At 52.0% G+C, this 23,027-nt stretch overlaps 1 protein-coding gene across 3 annotated transcripts in view; it reads right to left on the bottom strand.

Annotated features, from left to right (window-relative positions):
- Window positions 1-467: 467 nt before the first annotated feature.
- RRP12 (ribosomal RNA processing 12 homolog) overlaps window positions 468-23,027 on the bottom strand; it is a 48,214-nt gene continuing 25,654 nt past the window's right edge. For all 3 annotated transcript variants that reach the window (XM_077878135.1, XM_077878136.1, XM_077878137.1), the window contains 28 exons: window positions 22,138-22,276; window positions 21,902-22,029; window positions 20,914-21,012; window positions 20,176-20,267; window positions 18,020-18,131; window positions 17,695-17,792; window positions 16,383-16,497; window positions 15,230-15,372; window positions 14,893-15,014; window positions 13,884-13,948; window positions 13,633-13,795; window positions 13,049-13,203; window positions 12,740-12,807; window positions 12,093-12,186; window positions 11,357-11,515; window positions 11,151-11,231; window positions 10,824-10,929; window positions 10,485-10,592; window positions 9,845-10,002; window positions 8,350-8,441; window positions 7,993-8,157; window positions 7,696-7,871; window positions 7,338-7,472; window positions 4,953-5,002; window positions 3,419-3,491; window positions 1,908-1,975; window positions 1,556-1,638; window positions 468-982 (listed from right to left, as the gene is read on the bottom strand). In XM_077878135.1, coding sequence (XP_077734261.1) covers window positions 880-982; window positions 1,556-1,638; window positions 1,908-1,975; window positions 3,419-3,491; window positions 4,953-5,002; window positions 7,338-7,472; window positions 7,696-7,871; window positions 7,993-8,157; window positions 8,350-8,441; window positions 9,845-10,002; window positions 10,485-10,592; window positions 10,824-10,929; window positions 11,151-11,231; window positions 11,357-11,515; window positions 12,093-12,186; window positions 12,740-12,807; window positions 13,049-13,203; window positions 13,633-13,795; window positions 13,884-13,948; window positions 14,893-15,014; window positions 15,230-15,372; window positions 16,383-16,497; window positions 17,695-17,792; window positions 18,020-18,131; window positions 20,176-20,267; window positions 20,914-21,012; window positions 21,902-22,029; window positions 22,138-22,276 — 3,150 coding nt within the window. In that variant the 3' untranslated portion in view covers window positions 468-879. The remainder of the gene's footprint in view (window positions 983-1,555; window positions 1,639-1,907; window positions 1,976-3,418; window positions 3,492-4,952; window positions 5,003-7,337; window positions 7,473-7,695; window positions 7,872-7,992; window positions 8,158-8,349; window positions 8,442-9,844; window positions 10,003-10,484; window positions 10,593-10,823; window positions 10,930-11,150; window positions 11,232-11,356; window positions 11,516-12,092; window positions 12,187-12,739; window positions 12,808-13,048; window positions 13,204-13,632; window positions 13,796-13,883; window positions 13,949-14,892; window positions 15,015-15,229; window positions 15,373-16,382; window positions 16,498-17,694; window positions 17,793-18,019; window positions 18,132-20,175; window positions 20,268-20,913; window positions 21,013-21,901; window positions 22,030-22,137; window positions 22,277-23,027) is intronic.

The following is a 23,027-nucleotide window of genomic DNA, read 5'->3' as shown; positions in this document are numbered from 1 at the left end:
GGCCAACAGAGCTGGACAGTGAGAATCTTTGTACAACTTGCGTACTTACCTGGGAAAAACAGGACATAATGATCAAGCTAGATGATTCAGCTGCACTCGGCACTTGGTGAGGCTTAGTAAACACTTCAATGAACCACTGAACAAAGCTGCTGGGAGAAACCTGTGGCTGGGTCAGCTTGGGGTAGCCACGCTGTAGCTCTAAGCAACTCTTAGCCTGACCCGCCCCAGCGCATCATTCACTGTCCCTCCTGTGCCTCCAAATGTCACCTTCTGACTGGGGCTGTAAAGTGAAGTCAGGGAGACCTCCTGACACAGGTGGGTGTCCCTGGGCAAGTTCTAGGCCTGACCTAGGGCTACCTGCAGTGCCTTAGACCGGCTGCTGGGACTGGACAAGAAGTGGTCAAGCTACTGTTGTCAATAACTGGACATAGTTCTTGTCCTTGAGGGACAGGTGATAAAACACAGTGTTTCTAGGGACAGTGCATGCTGGTGCATGTTTATTCTACATCTGGTCACAGCAAATCTTATATGCCCAGACCACAGCCAGGCTAAGTGTCACGTGGCTACAAGAGTCTGGAAGAAATGGAAACTGTCTGCTCTGGTGCACATGGCCACTCGGGGAAGAAACACAGCTGGCCTATTTGGAGACAGTGAGGCTATATTCCCATCTCTAGGCTCTAGGGACAGCTCTGAAGGGTGATTCCAGTTTGGCATTTCCAAAATCCTGGGTGCCTCTCTGGAAACCAAGTCCCATCCAACAAGTCATTTTGAGTCCAGGCTGTGACAGAAAAAACCTCGAGCATCTAAAGTTGTTGTCAAAGCAGCGTGGGAGCCACAGAGAGACCTTAGACTGGATCACAGAGCCCTCTGGGGGACCCTTCAGGGCCGACGATCCTTTCTGCGAAGCTTGTGTCCCACCTGGGATCCTCGCTGGGCAGCTTTCACCAGGCCTTTGAACTGTCCCTGCAGCTTCACCTTCTTCCTGCAGGGACAAGGAACAGAAGGGTCACATCTCTGTGTGACATCACAGGTGGTCCCCTCCCCTCTAGCCAATGTTGGATAATGGCTCCCCCAGCATTAGGAGGAACTGAAGAGAAAGGGTGCTGCCTGTCAATGCGCAGCACATGATTTGGGTAGACCATGTGCTACCCTGCTTAAAAGAACAGTTCAGGTCAATAACACTCATGTGTACCAATGACATGAAAATGCACATTAAAAAGTAAAAGTAAGGGTGCCTGGGTGGCTCAGTTGGTTAAGCTTCTGCCTTCAGCTCAGGTCATGATCCCAGGATTTTGGGATTGAGTCCCAAGTCCGGCTCCCTGCTCAGCAAGGAGTCTGCTTCTTTTTCTCCCTCTGCCCCTCCCCCTGACTCAAGTACATGCTCTCCCCTCCTCTCTCTCTAAAAACAAGCAAACAAACAAAACAAAACCAGGAGACACTTGAGCCATTAAGTTGAGACTGTACTGAGAATATGGCCCTCCCCTCTTTGGAGTACTGAGCTCCCCAGCGCCATGCCTACCATCTCAGCCCAACCCTGCATAGCCCAGCACTGTACCTGCGGTTGAGTTTGGTTCTGTTGAGAGGGATGTAAGCATAGGGGTCAGGCCGACCTTTCTTCTTCACATCACCCTTTGCTTTCTGCTCAACCAGAGAAAACAGAATCAGCTAGGAGTACAGGGCTCCCCTTCCTCCCTGCTGACTTAACAGGCCCCCTGTCCTCCCCTTTACTCTGTGCCTTGGTGGCACCCCAGGGTTCCTGTAGCCCTGGAATGCCATCCAACAAAGGTGTGGATTTTAGATGCCAACAAGATCTCAGTGTGGCCTGAGTCTGGCTCAATAAAGGTAATGGGTGGGCACAGCTCCCCTTGTTCTTTCTCAGAGGTTTTGTCCCTACCCACAGCTTTTACCTTGGCCTTGTATTCAGCCCCAGGCATAGTCTTCTTGGCCACAGGGCGATGGATGCCAGAGCCTCCAGCTAGAGGGGGAACACAAGGGCCATGAATCAGGCAAAGGCAGGGCAGCTTCCTCCCAGGAGAAGGCAATGGGTACCTTCTCTTTGCAGAGCTGCCGGGGAACAGACGAATCAAGGCTAGCAACCTGTCTGTCCCCTACCAAGCAAGGACTTTCCTCAAGAATGTCCAGTGGCTGAATGGCTTAGACCAGTGGGCTCCTCAGGCACACCTGAAGCTGCAAAGACCTATCGATAATCTCTGAGGACATACACCTTCTCCACTAACATAAACCACCCCCCAGTCTCCAAAGCTGAATCTGCTCTGTTCTAGAAGAAAACACAGGCTCTGAAGTCAGACTGACCCACATTCAACTCCCTGTTGAACCATCAACAGCTTTAACCTCGGCAAGTCTCTGAATTTCTGGAGCTTCTGACCTCGTCTGCATAACAAGGTACTTTAGGCTTCTGCTCATTTGGGGCTTTGCACCAACACCGAGGGAGAGAGAAAGCTCTTGTCCCACTATACAGACTCGAAAGCTGTGGTTACAGAAACCCAGGTACTTCCAAGGTCACTTATCTCCAGTCTGATTTTAACACACTCAGGGATGAATCCTACAATGACTACTCAGGAGGATACTCTGAGATGATCCAGATACCCTCCCCCGCTTTTTTTTTTTTTTACACAGATGGGAAACCAGAAGCTGAGAGGCCACAGGACTGGATCAAGTTAGCCACACAACTAAGAGCAAGCAGTCCTGACCCCGGGCCTCCTCCACATTGTCTGGTTCTGCACCACACCACCTCAGAGCGGAGTAGGTGAACTGGGTGCTGGTCTGTGAGACCACAGAGGGAGAAGCCATAAGGCTCTGTGGCCGGGTTAGGATGTTGTAAGGCTCTGAGGTCACACCAGCTCCTGCGACTGGAACTTTCCACAGAAACCTCTGTACCTCCAGATGCACAGCAGGGGTTGCCCTCAGGGGAAGGAGGCAGAGGTGAGTAACAGATATCTCTCCTGGCCTTGGGCAGCCACTTTGGTATCTACAGCAGCTGCTCTGGGAAAATGAACACCTTAGGGTCCCAGAGACAAATGTGTAGGAGAATCTCCTAGGCAAGCTACCCTCAATACAGCCTCCCCAAACCCAGCCTGACTCAGAACTGGACAAGAGAGGCAGACACCTCCCAGGAAAAAGGGTGGGCTATAAGCCTCAAGGAAGGCCTAGGTGGGTGGGGTAGAGATGAGGTTCAAGGGCTCCTCAAAGGGTGGGGTTCCATGCATAGATCTCCTGACCCCCAGGGCCCGACACTCTCACCCCCTAGCCCTGTCTTGGGTGACATACCAGCCGATCTTTGTCAGTGCTGACTGACTGCAACGGGGTCATGCAAACTCGTGGCTCTGCGTGCAACTCCCCTGTCTAATGCAGGGGATAGAGAACAGATTGTCCCAAGAGAGGAGAGTGGAAGCCTCACCTTGGTACTGAGGCGGCATCTCCAGCTCCTCATCATCAGCCTCCTTCTGATGCTTGAGTTTCTGGTGTTTCTTCTAAAGTGGTGAGCAAAGTTCATTAACAAGGGTATATGAACATCCTCACTAATGTTCACAGTAAAAATAAACAACCTGTGTAGCAGGAAAGGTTCTCTGCCACTCAATCCCCCACTTACAGATGAGAACACCAAGGCTCAGGGAGAATAAGGAACTGTCTAAAATTATACAGCTAGACAGCACAGAGCAAAGTTACAGCCCAGCCCATGACTGCAATCTCATATGGCTGCTTCACATATAACTCCTGTCCCCAGGCTACAAGTGCGTGTCTGGGCATCTTGACCTACGCTTACGTTCCAATTCAGAGGGGACCTCATGCATCGGGGTTTCTCAGACTCTCAGCTACCCTCTGACCCCATAACTCTCTGATCTGGTTTTCACCTAGCTCTCCAAATGGAATTCTGCATGGGTGCAATGCTCTGATAACAAGGTAGCTCCTCAGGCTCAGGGATAGGGCATTTGTGAATATGATGTCAATGAAAGCAGTAATTTGGGGGAAAAGATCACTAGATACCACACTAATGTGCTTGATATGCCTAATTTCATGAAGTCAACCCAATAATTCTACAAGATTTACAGGTGAGGAACTGAGTTTGAAAGTTTAGGTGGAAGCCAGAAAGGGGCCCTAGAACCTGGGTCTTCACTACTAATATTATATCCCTTGCCTAGGCAGCTGTCCTCCAAGGGGGGCACCCAGGAAGGCTAGATGGGTTGGCCACAGTCTGAGAGGACAGAGAGGGAAGACACTGCTCCAAAATGTTTCAGAAGTGCTGTTTGCTGGGCTTGAGAAGGTCAGTCAGGGCTTGGACCCATATTACCCTCGCTGGTTCAGGTGGGGCAGGTGAGAAGCTGCACTCCATCCTGGAAGATACCAAGGGGGTTAAATTCTTGGGCTCAAGAGCCTGGAAGGCCAGGGTTTCAAATCCCTAGTCTGCATCTAATAACATGTGACCTTGGGCAGGCTACTTACTTTCTGTAAGCCCCCTCTGGAAATGGGGTTGATAGAGTCCCCATCACCTTTGAGGATTAGGTGAGGTGACTTGTGGGGCCTTTTGTGCTCCTCAATGGCGGCTGGCCCTGCCCCTGCAGGAACTTGCCCCTTGGAACACAGGCCAGCTGTTGCCTTTGCAACAGCACATGCCCTTGATGGAGAGAGAAAGGGCTTTGCCTTTCTTCTTTCAGCTGGACAACTCTGCTAACATGGAAGCATCAGGTGCTTCAGAGCCCCCTCCCACACCCCACAGAGCAGTCACCCATTACACTGTGTCCTGGACATGCACACCACACCCTCTGGGACTGCCTGCTACGCACAACTTCAAGGCTCTCCTATGTATTCAGGAAACAGGGCAGGTGGGTATGTGTGGCAGCAGAGTGGGCAGGGGTTAGGGAAAGATGGCTGAGAAGCTATCACCCAAGGCTTTGAACTGAACGCACAGCCCCCCCATCAGATGAAGTACTCACACTCCTGACACCCATGTCTTCATTCAGGTCAGCCATCTCTTCATCTTCCCCTGGAACCAAACGGAAGAAAGATCCGTGAGCATGCAGGGAGCACCTGTTTTCCCAAAGCCCACACAAATTTCATCCTGCCTCCTCCTGGCTCACCAGGCTGACAGAGCTGGCAACTCCAGCTCCAGAAAAACTGTGTCCTTCTGTGGGAGACAAGACCCCGGAACACTGACTAACCCCTTTCCCATCCTAGGCCCCAGGGAGACAGCCCCCCAAGGAAGTGGTGATCCCACTTCTGAGATAAACATAGCTTTTTTTGAGACCTTAAGAAAGCCCTGGGTTTTCTAGGGAGTCAGGTATGCCCCAGCCCCACATACACTCTGCTTTGCTGGGAATAGCCTCGTTCTCCCACTTAAGAATCTGTTTTTGCCCTGTATGTGCTGAATGCTGTGAGGGAATGAGCCAAAGAAGTATGAACCAAGGAAATGCACAGACAACCCAAGTAAAAATAGATAAAATGGACTATTGCAAAATTTTAGAACTTCCGTGTGTCAGGGGACACAACTGACTAAAAAGGCACTCTATAGGATGAATGAGAGAATGTTACCTTCAAACCATACAGGTGATAAAGGGCTGATACGCAGACTGTGTGAAGGCCTCTCACAAGTCAACAACAGAAAACAAACATCTCAATTAAAACAAGCCAAAAGGAATTCTGCCCACATGCTGCCACATGGAGGACCCTTGCACACACCACGGAGTGACATAAGCTGATCACAATCATTCCTGGATTCATTCATTCATGAGGCACCTGGATTCATACTCAAATTCAAAGTATTAGAGAGATTCTGGGATGGTGATTGTTGTGGGCTGGGGGCGGGCAGTAATAAGGAGTTGTTTAACAAAGAGTTTCAGTCTTGTAGATGAAGAGTTGTGGAGACTGGCTATACGACAATGTGAACGTACTGAATACCAGTCCACAGAACACTCAAAAATGGTTAACATGCTAAATTTTATATTATGTGTACTTTCTCACAATTTTTTTAAAAAAGCTATCAGTTTGAAAGTATGAAACTGACCAGCTAGGGGAGAAGATAAACTCAAGGGAAGTCAATCAACAAGCAAATAAAGGGACGCCCGGGTAGCTCAGTGGTTGAGTCCCTGCCTTTGGCCCAGGGTGTGATCCTGGAGACCAGGGATCGAGTCCCACATTGCACTCCCTGGATGGAGCCTGCTCCTCTCTCTGCCTCTCTCTGTCTCTGTCTCTCATGAATGAATAAATAAAATCTTTAAGAAAAACAAGCAAATAATGTCACAAGACAATCTGGGACGAAGTGCCCCAGACTTGCCAGAAGGCTGAGGGCCATGGAAAGACCACAGAAAAGCACTTGGGCTGGATCCTAAAGAGCAGGAGGCAGAAGGAGAAGGGAGGAATATTCTCAGCACCAAGGACATATGGGCAAGAAGGGCTCAAGGAGACTAGAAAGTATAAAGAGAGGAGAGGGAACAGCCGCATGACCAGATCAGGAAACAGTGTAGTCACCTTTACACCAAACACAAGACATGGCTGTTCTGGTTACCCACTTCATCTACAACCATGTTTTTTTTTTTTGTTTTTTTGTTTTTGTTTTTGTTTTTGTTTTTTTAAGTAGGTATTGGTATTATGCCCATTTTGGAGTAAGGATATTAAGGCACAGAGAGGTTAGTGATTGTCCCCTGTCACACAGCAGGTAAGCTGAGTGCAGGGAGTGCCATGAGAACACGGGTCAGGAGGCTGCAGTGAGTCAAGAGTCCAGGGATCATGGCAGGAGGAACCCCCAAAAAAGCGGAAGGTGGATAAATTTTAGAAGATTGAGGCTTTCTGATCCAATGGATGACACAGGGGAAGGGGAGCAGGAAATACTCCACGGGACCCGGAGACTTCATGCTGGAGTGGCTCCTGGACTGCAGGAGACAATACAGTCAGGAAAGGGGCAGGCTTTTAGTCTGGGTCTTTCTACCTGTAAATGAACTTCAGGGCCTCAGCTGAGTTTACATTAACAACAACAACAACAAAAAGGAGAAGAGTGAGAACAGGAAAAAAAAAAAAAAGAGGCAACAAAGTGTGTCACACATACTTAAAAGGAAGTACAGTGTTTTGAAAGTTTGGTTTGAATTATATGTATTGTATAATTGGCTGGATTGCAATGGAAAGATTTCTTAATGTGGTCAAAAAAGTTTGAGAAACTCAAAAAGTTTGAGGAAGCTGCCTTAGCTCCAAGCTCCTTGTATGTTTTTACCTGTGCTCCCCCAACAAGTGGTCACTGAATGAATGAGCAAACGAACAATGAGTGAATGAATGAATGAGTGTGGCCCTGCTCCAGCCAGAGCTGTTCCTGGAATGGATGGTGGCCCCACCTTTAGCTCCTTCTTCTTCCTCCATCTTGGCCACAGCAGCATCGTCCTCCTCCTCCCGGATGATGAGGCGGCCATCGGCGCTCACCTTGAAGCCGTGGTCCCTCTTCTTGCCCCGGTTGGGCCCAGGCCGTGTGGCTGGCATGGCAGAGTCGGGCAGTGAGGAGGTGGCAGGTCCGTTCTAACCCACCCACAGTCTCACCCTAACCAACAAGCCCAGGTCTGTGCCCGGGACGGGAGCCTGCAGCACAATGATGTGCGCATGTGGTGGTGGGAGGTGCCCGCTGGCCTCTGTGGCAGTCACCCCTAACCCCTGAACAAGGCTGTTCTTGGACTCACATGCCAGCCACTTCTTGCTTACCTAGGACTCGCTGGGCCACCTTAGGGTCCAGGAAGTTGAGAGGCTCATCCTCGCCACCCTCCTTTAGCCACGCCTGGCTCCTCTGTCGAGCTAGCCTCCGGTGCTCCTTGGCCTGGCTCCTTTCTTCCTCATCCTCCTCATCCTCTTCCTCTGAGTCAGCCAAAATCTCCTCAATGCTAAGGACAGAGAAGTCAGAAATCAGGGTGTTCCCAGGAGAGCCACGGGCAGCTGAGCATGACCTGGGCAGGCTGCGGGTTGAGGGAGACTGGGTCCCTAGGACCCTACCCCGGGTCTTACCTGTCACCTTTGCCCTGGGCAGGTTCTTCCTCCTCTTCCTGCTCTTCCTCCTCCATGGCAGCCTGGTTCAGGGCACGGTGCCTCTTGGCTCGGGCCTCGGCTTTCCGAATGTTTACCAGGACTCTGTGGTACTCCTCAGGCAGCAGCCCCTTTACCAGCTCAAACCTGAGGGGCAGCGAGGGGCTGGTGAGGCACACTGGCCACAGAGAGCTACCCAGAAGGAAGAGGATTCAGCTGGGGCTCTTACAGCCACAGGGGACAGACTCAGATCCCCCAGCCCAGCCCCTTCTCTGCAGGCTCTGGAAGCGCCTCAACTCCTCCCTTGCCAGCCCCACTCAGTCCAGCCACCCCACAGACCCGAACTTGCGGATGAACTTGGTGAACAGGTTCCGAAGCTTCAGGCGGAAGTGCCGCCGCATGTCGTCGGAAAGCTTCCCGATGGCTTCCATCTGCCAGGCAGAGCACCGAGGGTTCAGGGGCGCCCTCCACCCTGTCTGCCCTCTCACTGTGCAGACCAGGCACACAGGACCATCAGGCCCAGTGAAGGGGTGAGGGTCACAGCAACCCTGTTCCTGGCCCATCCCTTGGACCAACTGTACTTCCACAACCTGAGTGACACTCCACCTTTTCCCTAAAGCCTCCTTTATGACAATCCACAACTACCCTACCGAGATTGCAGCTTGAGAGTCTTCTCAACACTGTGTGGCATCTCACCTGTATTATGTCACTGACTCCTTAGGAAAACACCATTAGGCAGATCGATCATGACCCCCAGTTTACAGATGAGGAAACTGACGTACAAAGCATTCAGAGGCTGCTACGTGGCCAGGGGCAGCATTCAGCCCTGGACTTTGATTCCATGGCCCATACTGGGCCCCAACACCACCAGGTTTCTCTGGGTTCCACATGTCCCTTCCACCACCCTGTGTTAATCTCAGGCTTGACTATTCTCACACCTTTTTCAGGCCTGGCTGGGACCCAGAAACGGGTAGCAGATCTCACTATCTGTAGTGTCTTCAAACAGGGCTAGGGACATAGGGCTCCATCAATCCTTTGAAAAGCTTTTATAAATTCTCGGAACCCTATGACAGACCACTGCTCTAGCCCTCCTCATCTTTGGTCCCCGGTGAGGCGGCAGGCTTGGAAGGGCAGGGGCAAGCTACCTTGTCCCCCACCTGCCCTTTCCTGCCTTGACACAAGGCCAGATACGAAGAGAGGCAAGGGGGACCTGGAGGTCTGATGTGACCCAACCCAGCTGGAAGGGAAACACTGAGGCAAGTGGATGTAGTGGTGGGACAGACTCAGCCACCGGCATACCCTGTGCTCAGCTGAGGGGCCAGGGAGCCAATACCAGGTGGGTCTTCAGGCCCTTCTGCACCCAGCAGGGGTGTTTGGAGGAGCCTCCTCAAACTCAGAAGGTCAAAATGCAAGAGGGGAAAAAGAGAGCAAGATGAGGGGCCCAGCTGGGGGAGAGCCCTGAGGGTCAGTTCTGAGCTTTGGGTTCTGGTCCTAGGGCTGCTCTCACTAGCAGTGTGACCTGGAGACGTCTCTGGCTTCAGTTTCTCCATCTGTAAAACAAAGGGTGGCCCTGCCTACTGGCCTTTGCCCTACAGAGCCCTTGCTTCTCTGGAGTGGAAAGGGGCAGGTCACAAGAGGCAGCCTGGCACCGTGTACATTCCTCACTCCCACTGGGGAGGCAGGAGTCCTTTCCAAGGCTCCTATATGACCTGTTACACAGGCTAGTGTTCAGATAAACAAATGTTTGGAACTTGCTGGCCTCAAAGTTCACTAGGTCCATGCTGGCAGACCAGAGGCCATGTGGCTGCCCCCTGAGGGGTAGGGGGGCACTTACCACCAGTTGCACATGCTTGGCCAGGTGTACCACATCCATGACAACTACTGCCACCTTGATGAAGCCCAGTGCTGATTTGACCACATCGCGGGTACGGGAAGCCAAGAGCAAGCACACATTCTCCAGCAGCTGCTCTACCGTGCTGGTCCCCATGAGACCTAGGGGTGACCAGAGGGCCACTGTCAGACCCAAGATCCCTGCCAGGTCACATGAGTTGGAACTAATATTTGGGGGACTTCTATGTGCCCAGCACAGTCCTAGTCATTCCCCCAAAGAGTAGAGCCAACCTGTGAGGAAGTACTGTTTTAGAAGTAAGAAACTGAGGTTCTAAGATGTTTATACACTTGCTCAAGGTCTCCCATGGTTGGTAAGATGCAGAACCAGGACTAACCACCCGGGCGTGGGACCTGACCTCCTCTAATCCATTCTGACAGTGGCACGCAGGGCAGCTGCAGGTGGGCAGGAAAGATGACAGGGCAGCAGAGGGGACGGGAGGCAGTCAGACTTGGTTTCAGCTCTTTCTCCTCCCTAAAGGAAGGTGGTAGCTACCTTCTTCTGGAAGTGACCTTGTTCTGACCTTCTGGCCATTTGCCTGCCCTGAGGGTTGCAGTTCCCTAGGTTTCAAGGAAGAAGCATTTACCTTTAAACTCAAACAGGAGATGGGTCAAGGCCAGGATGCTGCAGCTGACCATAGTCACAGCACCCACAAGGCCAGGGTAGATCAGGATGAGATAGCGTTGCAGGGCCTCTGGGAGGGTGAGACAAGGACAGTCACACACACTAGGGCACAACCACTCTGCATGCTGCACCTGGGGGCCCCCCAGGGAAGGGGATTCTGGCCAGAGAGGAGTAGCCTGCCCCAACTCGAGAGTCAGGCAGCTCTCCCCACCTTTTTGCTTTGGCCAGTGGTTTGGAGGGGTGTCTCCCCAAGGCCTGTGAGCAGACCATCTACCCCAGCCCCATGTCACCCACACCTCACCTTCTTGGTTTGGGCCAAACCGAAGGAAAGCATGGCCCATCTCCACCAGCAGGGCAAACGCGTTCTTCCGAGCACCCACCGACACCTCCTTGGTACACAGGATCACCTGCCCAGACAACCCCTTGAACTGTGCTCGAGCTGGCCACCATGGGAATGGTTGGTGGCCTGAGGCAAAAGAGGGTAGGGAGGAGCACCTGCGCTCCCAGGCAGAGAATTGAGGAGCCCCTAACCCCCATACTGCTCTCCCCTGATCCTTCCAGGTCCTCAGAAGCCACACTCCAAGGGAACCCCTTAAAACACACATATACCCCCCCCAACACCCCTCACCTCTGGGACGAGGGCAGTGATGAACTCCTCATGCTCAGCTGAGAGCTTCTTCACAATATGTATAAGGCACTTCAAACGGGGCTGCAGGGCAATGGGGGAACGGCAGTTAGGACCTGTGCCCCTGAAGTTCCCTGTCTCTATGGCAGTCCTCTCCTTGTGTTGCCCATCCTCCTATGGGCAGAGCATGGCTGCCTTGGAGGCCTCACCCTCTTGGCAGGTGAGGAGGTGCTCCGCAATGAGTCTAGCAGGGTCTTCTTCAGGTCATCCAGGTGGCTCTGCACGAAGCGGGCCCCAGGGCCCTGGGGGCTGGCACACACCTCCTCAAGTACTCGGTAGGCCTTCTTCTGTACTCCATGGGCCTTGCTCTGGGAGGGTGCGTGGTGCTTAGGGATGGTGAGAAAGAGGGCCCCAGGGTCCTCCATCCACCCTTGCCCCCTCACACACGCCACTGTCCGAGAGCAGTCACAGAACAGCCACCGTAACTGTGACCAACATGGGAGGGGTCAGGACTAGAGCCTGCCTCTGGAGTTCAAGAGGCCTGAGAGGGCCGGAGGAGCATGGACAGTGAAAGGCTAACTCGGTGCCAGGCAGGGGGTGCTGCAGGGAGGGAAGCCACCACAGCCTCCACTCCACACTGCACTCACAGGCCTCAAAGAACGTTCATCCAGCAGCGCGAACCTGGGCCCCCGGCACACATCAAGGCCCATGTGCCCACTCACCTTTCTAGGTAGAGCACTATCCTCTCCCCCCGCTTCTTTCCCTAACTCCTCACCATTGCAAACGAGCTCTGTGACTCCCTCAGGACAACTCTCCTGAGGTTAGGTTGCCCTTCCCTGGACTTCTGTGTCCTCCTCAATGGTCCAGAGAAGACAGATCCCACCTTTCCAAGAAGCCCCCTACCCCCAGGTGTGGTCACACGGGACTCCAGCCCACATGGCTCACCTCTAGGTAGGGCCGGATGGTGGAGTACAGCTTGCTAATGGCAGCTTCATCTGCGTGAGGAGCCAAGGCCACAACCAGGTCCAAGACAGACAGTCTGCTCAGGGCAAGAGAGCAAGGACAGGCTTAGGGGGCCTGGAGGGGGCACAGACCATCAGTACCTCAGATCTACTGGGTACGGAGGTGGGAGAAGTGCAGTGAGGACATGGGGCCCTGAAGGAGCCTGTGAACAACCACAGGGTGCTTATACCGAATCTAGCTCCCATAAGGTACCAGGTGGGGTTCCAGGCACTTTATGTGTTTTAAAGCCTTTGGTCCTCACAACAAACCTGTTGCAGGTCTATTATCACGCCCATTTTCACAGATAAGGACACAAAGGACATGGAATAGATAAGTAACTTGTCCAAAGTCACATAGCTTGTAACTAGGGGAGCTGGGATTTGAATTGGGGCAGTGTCACCAGGGCCCTCATCCTTCCTAGCAGGCTATAATGCCTCTCCCAGGAAGGAGGAGCCAGTCAGCCTTCAGAGTAGAGCTGGGACGTTCGACATCTCAAGACTTTGCTATAATTCCAGAGAGAACCCACAGGGCTTCTGCTCAACACACCCTCTGGTTCCCTGGGCTGCCCCAACTCAAGTGGGGCATTTTACCTGGTAAAGTCAGAGCTAGCAGAGTCCAGCACCTTCTCACTGGCTTTTTCCAGAAAGCTGTTCACCAACTGGCAGCACCAAGAGGATGAAAAGGAGACAGTTGGTGAAGAAAGAAACATGGAGCAGGAGCAGATCACAGAACTGCACTGCCCCACCCCACTGTCTTTAGAAGCCTCGACCCAGTCGGCGCTGGTATGTGCTGCCCTGTCCCCCAGATGGCAGAGCCCAAGTGAGCCCTGGCCGGTGCGGCCTTTCCAACACACCCAACCCACAGTCACTGACCCAAGAGTGTTCCTCCCGCCAGCTCACCTGAGGGTCTGTAATGGTCAGGTAAGTTTTGACAGTTTCCAGCACAGCCCGGCGAGGGGCTGGGGTGTCCTCGGCTGCAACAGGCTGCCCATATAGGTTGAAGAGGATTGGCAGAAAGTTCTTGGCAAAACGGCTCACCTCCATGCGGTCAGCCTCTGGCAGGAAGACCAAAGTTGGCATAAAAGGGGCAGGAGTCAACCCCACCTCAACAGTTGCTAGGGCTATGGCCCAGAGGCATCCTTTTGGAGGACACGTGACAGGCCCTGGAACCCATGGATTTAGGGCTTCTTGGGGACACTCTATGCTCCTCCATGGCTCTGTCCTGAGGGTCAGCCAAGAGCCAGCCACACGACAAAGTCCTTAATGCTGACCAGACGACACCCAGCAGCTGTCAGCACGGTGGGAGTAAAGAGAGGAAACGGGGCAACTTTTAGTGTCCTACTGACTCCTTGGGTCCCCAGCAGAAGCCCCAGGTCCTTGCACAAGATTAGCTGTGGCTCAGGCAGTGAGGTACAGCAGGCCAGAAGACCTGGGCCACTGCAACCATCCCCCTCCTAGCCCTTGACCCCAGAGCCCACACATACCTGCCTCACAGCCCTTGGTGATGAGGGTGCGCAAGGCTTGGCACACAGTGACTCTCAGGTCTGGACGCTCACTGATGGCTGTGCCCAGTGTCCGTGCCAGCCCTTTGAAGGAGGTGGCTACATCCGTGGGCCTCGTGCAGAATCCAGGCAGGAGGGTCCAGATCTGGGGAGAGGGATGGGAAAGGAGAGTGATGCCTAGCAACTCAGGCCCCTGCACCACCCAACCCACATCCCCCCAACTGATCCCTTACCTGCCACTGGAGCGTATCATAGATCTTGGATTCCACTGTCCTGCCCGCCTGGGCCAGATCCATCGCTGCAGTGTGACACAAGGATACAGTGGGGCCCTGGGCACCCTATGGGCCAGCAGGCCTCATTTTTACCAAAACCAAAAGCCCAATAATGCGGACAGGACTTTGGGTGATTCTTCCCTCCCCACAAACGGAAACATAATACTTGTTCATCCTAAAAAATGTAAAACACCTACATAAAACGGGAAGTAGATGTCTCCTCATAATCTTCCTCCCCCAGGGATACCCACCATCTCTTCTAACTTCTTTACGTTTCTTTACATACACACTTTAAAAAGCACAAACAGAACTGTACTATACATATATCATTCTGAAACCTGGTTTTATTTGACAATAAGGTTTCTAAGTGGTAGGCTACATGATATGCATGGTACGTGACCACTGCATTTAATGCTTGCATGGCAATTATTGTTCTGATTTTACTGATGAGGAGCAGATCCAGAGGAGTTGAATCAACTTGCTCGAAGTCACCCAAATGTGGTGTGGCTCAGCTGAGATCTGAATCCAATCTGTTCAATTCACCATCTACTAAACATGCCCATTCCCACAGGTTTCCCTTTCTTCAGAGACCACACCACGGCCCCCAGTGGGGCTTTATCATAACTAAGTTTACCAGAACTCTACTGAGAAACACATACATTGTATCAGGTTTTTATTAGGCACAGCTCTGCATACTTATAAATTGGTGTGTATTTGTCTAACTACCACCCCAGTAGGAGAGGAGGCCATTGTTTGCCTGCCACAGGGCAGGGTCCTGTAAAGGGGATATGCTTGGCTGTGTCTCTAAGCAAAGGGAGGGACAGCCCCCCTGAGGAAGGCACTTGAGCACTAACTGGCCACCTGCTTGGCAGAGGGACACTAGCCAATGTCCTAGGGCTGGGGGTGCTGGACAACGAGCCCTTCCTGATCCCTTCCAGCCAAAGCTCCAGGACTAAGGTGAGGCCCATACCTTTGCTCTTCAGGGTGGTAGCCAGGGGTAAGAAATAAGTGGTGAAGAAACCAAGTCGCGTTTCCCGGACGTGGTCCCGGATGACAGGCAGCAGCCAGCTCCGTGGGAAATCCAGATTCTCCCTGGGAGGAGGGAGGGAAAGCCCAGTGAGAGGGTAGCACATCCAGCAGCACATCACCTGCTAAGCCGAGGAACAGCTCAAGCCTTGCTGTGGCCTCTCCCACTGATTCCCATGTGACACAGAGACTTCACCCCAAAGAGTGAACACCTTGCTGAGAAGGACAAGCTGGCTGACTCCCCTGGGGCTTGTAAAGAAGCCAGCCAGGATCACACTTACTCGGAGCCATCGATTTCCAAAGGCACAGCCTCTAAAACCACCTCAGGACCCATGCTGGCCACCGCAGCCCCCACCGCCTGGTCCAGAGCTGCCGTGTGAGGGAAATGGGGGGAGAGGCGCAGGTCACACAGAGACTGGAGGCACTGGAGCAAAAAGACAAGAGATTACACCAAAGTGTGCTGACAGAGTTAGCACCCACCCCTGAGTCTGGGCCAAAGTCTCTAAGACGATGAGGTCAGGAGCATCGGCCCAGGTTACGATCTAGGTCAAAGGTCACAAAACAATAACTAAACTTAACCTAGTGAGAAGTCTGACCTCTCCCCCACCACCCAACAATTTTTAAAATTCTGTATGTTAGTAACATGCAAAAACAAGATTTCATATACAAATACAGATTTCCAGTTTATCTTGAGAAATGAGAAACTCTGGCAAAGGCAAATGACAGACTCATGTGTGACAATTAGCAATTTAGCAAACGCTGAGGAGTGGTTGCCCCTCAAGATAGAGCTGTGGCCTCTGGCCCACTACCCCCCAGGACTCCCAGGGCCTCACTTGTAGAAAGCCAAGTTTGTCAATCTAACCTATTAGAGGCCAGGCTTCTTGGGCCTGTTGTCAGGGCAGTTCCTTTCTTCCAACCAGCAGTGGTAGGAGTCAGTGAAAGCCCCATGAGGCTAGGAGCTGCTGCTGTGGGGTCTGGGGCCTGCTTCCCCAGCCAGGGAGGATCCCAAGGGGATCTCTGATTCTTAGATGATTTACTCTGGGTTGCAGTAACCTCTCTGGAACGTAAGGCTGCTTAAAACATTATAATCCCTTATTACGGTGGAGAATTTATAGAATTAAAAAGAAAAAGATGGCAGGTGATGATGAGTCGGTCCCCCTGGTTCCCCATTCAAAGCCATCTGCTGCAGCCAAGACTAGTGAGCAGGTACTGGCAGGGGGGCCAGGGGAGGTCCCACCCCTCTTTTTGTTTCTCCCATGTTGGCTCAAGACACCATCCTGGAGACACAGTACTGGACACCTGCTGTGGGTGCTACTGGGGGTATAATGTGGAGTAAAGTGCAGAGGTAACAAGACACGTGACCTCTCTGGGAGCCCACAGTCCAACAGCCCAATCACCACCTCCTGCCCTGGCCCCAGCAGTTCCCTAGCTCACCTTCTTCATCACAGGATGGGCCTGCTTCCCACATGCCTGGAAGAAGACACCCAGCAGCTGCAACACAGAGCCCCACGCTGCGTGGAACTTGTACGTCAGGCCTTCCTCCACCGCCCTGCCAAGGGAACAGCAGTCAGGGCCAGGTTCATGCTCACCCGGGCATGACTGGCACCAGGAGGTTGGTGCCAACAGACCAACAGTTGGCTGGTAAAGATGGAGCCCCAGGAAAGGCCAATGGGGAGAACTAGCATTTATGAAATAGCCACTGTGTTCAGTTTCATTTATGTAATCCTGCTGCTTAAAGAAAACTCTGTGAGGTACATCCTTTGTTCCATCTTTAGATGGGGAAACTGAGGCTCTACGAGATCAAATAACCTGCCATGGTCACTCTGCTAGTGGCCATACTGGGCCTCCAAAGCCCATGCTCAGTCATGGTCTTGTGTTTTCCCAGTGTGATCCAAGATGGGATGCCAGGGTAGGTGGTCTGGGCAGAGTGGGGAGAGTGGCGCCACGCTGGCTGTACCTCTCAGCTTAGCCTTCTGGAGATTTTAGGCAAGAATGGTTGATGGGGGTTAATGTGCAGAAATGGGTAAGCTAGAGGCGAGGGTGGCTCTATTTCTGAGTTTTCCTGAAACTTCATCACAGATGTATCCAAGGGCAACAGGCACAGCACCCAAAGTACCACACCTCAGAGCTGAGCACACACCCAGGAGAGACACCAAGGCTCCTAGTTTTTTTCCCGGGCCCACACCAGTGTCTACAGTGCTCCATGGCTCCTCACTGCCTGCAGGGACAGCCAGGTCTGTGAATGGCTCCTCTTAGGGACATAAATGGCAGCACGGCACATGAATAAGAGTGGACTCTGCCATCAGGCTGCCACTCCCTAGATGAGTGACCTCAGCTCGCCCAGCTATAAACTGGGGGTCAGTCAGTACCTATCTCCTTGAACCACAAGGACTACCAGTGGTTTTTATTCACTTCAGTACTTAAATACGTGCCAGATACAGTTCTGACAACTTCACGTACACTCCCTCATTTAATTCTCACCTCCATCAGTAACCTTGGACAGATGAGGACCCTGACGTATCTAGGCATGGAGGACGCAGAGGAACTTGCCCCAGGTGACTGGCCCAGAGTCCGTACTCCTGAGTACCACACTATGGCACCTGCAACGTGGCCAGTGCTCAAATCAATAGCAGCTGCTCTGGCGCTGAGCACATGCCCACAGTAAGTGACAAGTAGAACACTTTTCATTACAAGGAACTTTCTAGAAGGCACACCATATTCCCTAACATGGATGCTATGTTCTCACCTGAACATCTTGGCGATATACTGGGTAGGGCCAGAGGCTGATGAGGTCACAGAGCCAATGCTGGCCATGTGGGGAGCAACACATTCCTTCAAGATCTCCTGCAAGAGAAGAAGCCACAGATGTCTGGGCCTACAGCAGCCTCCCAGCACCACCCAGCCCTCCTAGGTGACTGCTTTTGCACACCTCTAGGAAGCCTATTCCACTCTGAGATCTCCTCCCCAGGATGCAGCTGGAGGTCTAGGGCGAACTTCAGGAGACAAGGTAGCCAGTACAACTCTACACTCTCTGCTTCCCCCCCCTAAAGCTGGGGCTGGGGCTGCGGTACCTGAAGGCTCTGAGTGGCAGCTGTCACCACCTGCGAGTGTGGGGAGAGGAGGCAGGTGGTTGCAGTTCCAAAAAAGCGAGGAAGGTGGCCTAGCCCCAGGTCCCGCTGCAATCTGTTGAGACAAAAGGCTTCTGTGGGGCCTGGCTCTGGGCCACAGGGACCCACATAGAACCAGGTCCAATGACAGTCATTGATCTGCAGGGTTCTACAGGGCCCTCCTAGTGGGCAATTTTAAAAAGTGCTATAATTCAAGGAATAGCCACACGTGGTAAAAAATCCAAATAGGTCTTCAGAGTACAAAATAAAGAGTATGCTCTCTTTATCACACCTTTCTCCCAGATTGACCTTCAGATGGACTTCCCAGAGGAAAATCAAGGTTAAATGTCTCAAATACTCTTCCCAAAGTTGTCATACATATACAAACACAGAAAACAGTAATGTATGCTAACATCTATGTAACACTTCTCATACACCAAGCACCGACATAACAGGCATTTGTTCATTTACACCTCGTAAAAACCAAGATTAACTCCTACTACCATTCCCATTGTAGAAGTGAGGAACCCATGGCACAGAAAAGTCGAGCATGCTGCCCGAGACCACACCATAAGGAGGAGGGAGGGGTCATTCATACCCTGGTAGTCCTGCTCCAGAGCACACAGAGAATCACACCATCCATACCCTTCTCAATACATCTTGGAGGTCTTTCTGTGTCAGCATGCACCTCTCTACTTTAGTAACTCACTGTACATTGACCAGTCCTCTCCCCAAGCACATTTACATTTTTGTTGGTCTCTAAGTTTTTTTGCTATTACCTATATAGCATTACAACAAACAGCCTGGGATGTATATCATGGCACAAATGTGGGAGGCCTGCTGGTAGGATTAGTCCCGAGAAGCAGAGGGGGAACTTGAGTGGCTCAGTCAGCTGAGTATCTGACTTGGGCTCAGAACACGATCTCAGGGTCCTGAGACCGAGCCCTGCATCAGGCTTCCTGCTCCGCAGGGAGTCTGCTTCTCCCTCTCCCTCTGCCCTTCCCCTGGCAAATAAGTAAAAAAAAAATTTTTTTTAAGATTTTACCTATTTATTCATAAGAGTGAGAGAGAGGCAGAGACATAGGCAGAAGGAGAAGCAGGCTCCTGCTTCTGCAGGGAGCCCGATGCAGGACTCGATCCTTAGACTCCAGGATCACGCCCTGGGCGGAAGGCAGATGCTTAACCACTGAGCCACCCAGGTGTCCCAAATAAAATCTTTAAAAAATATCTTGAGAAGTAGAGAATGAGGCTATTTTGCCATTTTCTGGCCTCTCCAGGTAAAAGTTGGACGGTGCAGGGAAAAGGATGAGGGCCTGGTGGACCTGGGCTAGAGACCCTCCTTTGCTCCTTAGCAGAGGCATGACTAGCTACCTCACGGTGCTTCCGTTTCTGGTTCATGAAAAAGGCTAGGACCTTCCTCCCAGGGCGGCTGTGATGCGTGAGATGAATGATAATGGAAAGCACCCAGCACAGAGCCTGAGAGCGAGGGCTAATAGGAGCCCTTCAGCAGAAGAGAGGGAAGACACAGCATGGTGGGGCTCCAGGGTCCTGAGACACCCCCACTCCAGGCAAAACACAGGTCACCGGTGGATACACTTATTTTCTTCTCAGCCTTTTTCTGGAAAAGTAGAATCATCAAGTGGCTACTATTTAAGTGGCCAAGCTCAATGTGAGTTTTATGATAGACACAGGGCCGAAACTGGGGTTTACGGGACTGTGAAGCCCAGAGGAGGGGACTGTTAACCCAGGTGGGGAGAGGACTGAAACCACAAAGTGGATGTGATCTGAGGAAACCAACTGCACAGGGTTCAGTCAGGAGGTGACAATAATCAGGATGGAACTGGCACCCCACCCTCAGGGCCCCAGCATGGTACACTGAGCCCCCCCCTTGTGGCTCCTTAGAGCTCACTGGTAACTGCTCTGGCAGGAAAGCAGCAGCCCCAGCAGACACAGGCCACGCTACCCTGCCCCGTGCCTCATACCGCAAGAGCTGGCCTATAGCATGCCTGACAAGGAGATACCACCATCCCTCTCCAGCTTCTGGCTCACATCCCTCCCATCCATGCCACAGAGCAGGTCGGCTGGCTGGAGGCCCTGGGACACCCCTCTGCCACACCTACCTGACCAGGTTGATGTGGGCTTTCTCCATGACCTTAAGCCAGGCCAGCAGGGGTTGTAAGTCATTCTCGCTGGGAATATAGTCATATAAGGCCTAGAGGTGGGACAGGGAATATGCAGGTGACTGAGCAAGTGTGTCTGGAGTGGCCTAATGACAATGACCCCTTCTCATCCCCAGACACCAGCATGTCCCACTGACAGGCCTGCATATGTGGCCCCGAAACTCACAGGCCCCATTGCCTTCCCAGCTCCTGCCTTTCCCTAATCCATGAAACCCTTCCAATTCTGCTCCTCTGGGGTTAAAGTCTCTAGAAGCAGTTGAGTAAAACTTGGGTCTCACAACCTTTTGGATATCACAAAAGCCACAGAGTCTTTTCCTGGAAAAATGTACACGGGCACACATATGCATATTTTGCAAACAATGTGGGGAATGTTTATGTCCCCTTTCCTCAAATCCATCCAGGGACCCCTAAATTTGAGAGTCTCTGCTCAAGTTATGAGTTATATCATGAGACCACACTGAAATAGTTTATTAAGTTAACTAAGTGTAGAGTCAGAGCCCCCATCTCCTGTGAACACTGATGTGGCTTTGGTGGCCGGTCTCCTAGCAGCCTACTTCCTGTCTGCTTGTCTATTATAGCCTCTTCCACTGGGCCAGTCCCATCAGCCCACTCAACCTCACTCTGTAGAAAAGTAACAGGCCCCCTGCACTGCCACACCCCTTTACCATCAGGCCTTACCGTGATGATTTGGGCGTTGAGCTCTGCCGACAGGGTGCCCAGGGTAGGCTTGGCGTGGAAGAGGCTGTGGAAGGCCTGCATGGCACAGGCTGTCACCAACTGGAGAGGACATGGAGGCTTAGTGGGGGACCGCAAAACCCACGGCTGCCCTGGACATCTCAACCTCCCAACTCTAGCCAGTGGGCTGGGGAGAGACCCAGGCCCCTGACCTCACGCATGCTCCCCACACCTGGACATTCAGAAGACTGTCACTTACGAAGGCTTGGCAGCTACTGAAACATTTTTAAATGATTTAAATAAAGATAACAGAGAAACATGAACAAAACATTTGTAACAGAATGGGCTAAAAAAGCAGGCTATTAAGTGGTATGCAGGCTATAATTATGGCTGTATTTTCACACGTTTTTATCTATGTTTGTTTATTAAAAAAAAAAAAGTCTGAAAGGATACACAGCCTAATTGTTCTGAATGGGTTTTTTTTCTTTTAAACAACGATCTTATTATTTATATAATAGATACTTTAAAGTATGCATGTGAACAAACACTACAAGATATATATAAAGATTAATAGAATTGAGCTAGCATGACAGAAATGCAGGAGATCATTTTATGTATTAAAACTGTTATACCAATTTGTTAGTAAATAAGAAAAAAAAAAAAAAAAAAGACCCACAACTGTGGCTGAAACAGAGCTCGAGCAGGGAAGAGGACTGGTACCTTAACAGCCCTGCCATGGCTCCCCACTCCACAGAACTGATCCCTGAAGCCAACTCCCAAAGGGATCAGGACTCTGAAGACAGCCTGGTCTATCCAACACCAAGGACAGCTGAAGTCCTTGGTGGTAAGCAAGAGTAGGGCTGGAGTGGGGAGACCCCAGGTCCTGCTCTGGCCTGCCTAAGCAAGTTCCCAAGCACCAGCATTTTGGCCCTGACGTCTGCAGTTCACCCCCAACCCTGGCATGCTCCTCTGGCTTCCTGGCTGAGCTCACCACGTGGCTCAAGGTCATGACCCTGAGGAGAGTCTCGCTGCAGCTCTTCACCAGGCTTTCCGGGAAGCAGGGCAGCAGGTCCTTTAGCAGTGTCAGCATGTGCAACACAGTGGTGGCCTCCCTGGAGCCTGGAAGACAAGAAGGAGCTGAGCCTCTGGCCCACCCTCTGCACTGTGCCCTGTCCTCCCAGGCTGGCCTCTGTCCCCACCCGCCTTGCCGTTGACCTGGTTCCCCACCTCCAGACTTCTCAATCTCCTGGATGCAGAACTTGGCAGTGGAAATGGCAGCAGGATGATGGGCAGGGACTTTTTCACCAAACATGAACTCACTGCCCTTGAGGACTGAGCACACTCCATGCTGGGCAGCCTTCCGGATCTGAGGGGCAAGGAAAGGGGGGCCAGGGCCGGGTCAGCATACACCCTGCAGCACTGATGGCATGCCTCCTCCATGGCTGATGCTGTACCCAGGCCTGCTTGTATGCACATTCCTGAGCTGAGCAGTAAGACAAACCTCAGCTCTGACCCCTGCTTTCCTGCTAACTCACCAAATGGCCTTGAGTAAGCCAATCACTTCATCTTTGAGCTGCAATGTCCTCATCTTTATTACAGGGATTCAGTCAGTCACCGAGCAATACTAAGTGTGACCAAGCCAGGCACAGTTCTCGGGGCTGGCAGTCTGGCAGTGACCAGAGTAAACAACTCACACTCTTCTTGGGAGACAGAAAACAAACATACACCAGAAGGTAAAAGTACAATACAGACAATATAGCAAGGGTTGGTGCTTTTTACACAGTGGCCAGCAAAGTGTCACTCCAGTGAAGTGACATTTCAGCAGAGACCTGAAGAGAGTGAGGGAAAGGCCTCATGAGTACACAGGGAAGGAGGTATGAGCCTACCTGAGGAAGCATGCTGAACACACTGAACGATCGAGGGCTGTTATTTCTATGTGCTATTACATGCTCCCTGCCCTAAATTCCTGGAGGAAATAGGGTGGCTGACCAGCATTTGCTGAGCACCTGCTGTAAGCCAGGAACAGCGCCAGCCTGGCCTGTGAGTGACACTGGAGTCGCCCTACACCATTGTGGCAAGGTTGGTATTACTATTCTTATTTTCCAGCTACGAGACCA

This window comes from Canis aureus, chromosome 29 (genome assembly GCF_053574225.1).
Source record: "Canis aureus isolate CA01 chromosome 29, VMU_Caureus_v.1.0, whole genome shotgun sequence".
Taxonomy (NCBI): Eukaryota; Metazoa; Chordata; class Mammalia; order Carnivora; family Canidae; genus Canis; species Canis aureus.
Note: the sequence above shows the minus strand (reverse complement) of the source record. Positions and strands in the feature narration are given on the sequence as shown.